Here is a 747-nt window from a genome sequence, read left to right as displayed (position 1 = left end):
CCGCCGCGGGCGCCGCCGCCGTGGGCGCGGGGGCAGGTGCGGCCGCTGGGGCGGCGGCTGCAGGCGTGGGTGGGGGTGGGGCCGCCTCCTCTGGGAGTCCAAGCAGCTGCCCAACGATCGCCCGGCGAGCGTCGCCCGCCACGCCGCCGCCCCGAGCGCCGCCTGCGCCGCTGTCAGCGCCCATGCCGGCGTCGTCGCTGCCGCTCGCACTACCGCCGCCGAGGGAGGCGGGAGGGGGGCCAGCTGTGGCCGGCACTTTGGGCGCCTCGGGTGCGACCGAAACTATCTCTGGCTGCTGCTGCTGCTGCTGCTGCTGCTGCTGCTGCTGCTGGAAGGCGCGCCACGCACTGCCCAGAAAGCCGCCCCTGCCGCTGGCCCACTCCCCGCCCCCGCCGGCGCCCATCTCCGGTCGCTGCCGCCCCTCCGCCTGCTGCTGCTCCTGCTGCGGCGGCGCCTGCCGCGCGCCGCCCGCGGCGCTGTCGCCTGCGAAGCCATCCAGCAGCCCGGGCAGCCGGAACGGCGGCAGCCGCGGCGCCGCGGGCAGCGCCCAGCCCTGCGGCTGCTGCGGCGCGCCCCGGGCGCCGGAGATCGCCTCGGAGAATAGCGCGGGGGCGGAGGCCTGCTTTGATCGCAGCAGCTGGTCAAGCAGTGACACAACCTCCTCATCTGACAGCTCAGCGAGCCTGCGGCGGGCGAAAGTCGGGCGGCCGGGCGGCGCCCAGAGGGGACGGGGGCGAGGAGTTGGGC

At 77.6% G+C, this 747-nt stretch overlaps 1 protein-coding gene across 1 annotated transcript; it reads right to left on the bottom strand.

Annotated features, from left to right (window-relative positions):
• Nucleotides 1-115: 115 nt before the first annotated feature.
• On the bottom strand, nucleotides 116-683 carry MNEG_14654 (hypothetical protein; the record flags this gene model as incomplete). The annotated part of the gene is made up of 1 exon (XM_014036874.1): nucleotides 116-683. A coding segment is annotated over one exon (568 nt), but the record flags the coding sequence as incomplete, so codon positions are not given.
• Between the last annotated feature and the right edge of the window lie 64 nt (nucleotides 684-747).

Source organism: Monoraphidium neglectum (assembly GCF_000611645.1).
Source record: "Monoraphidium neglectum strain SAG 48.87 unplaced genomic scaffold scaffold04656, whole genome shotgun sequence".
NCBI classification, from domain to species: domain Eukaryota; kingdom Viridiplantae; phylum Chlorophyta; class Chlorophyceae; order Sphaeropleales; family Selenastraceae; genus Monoraphidium; species Monoraphidium neglectum.
This window is presented reverse-complemented; position numbering and strand designations above follow the sequence as displayed.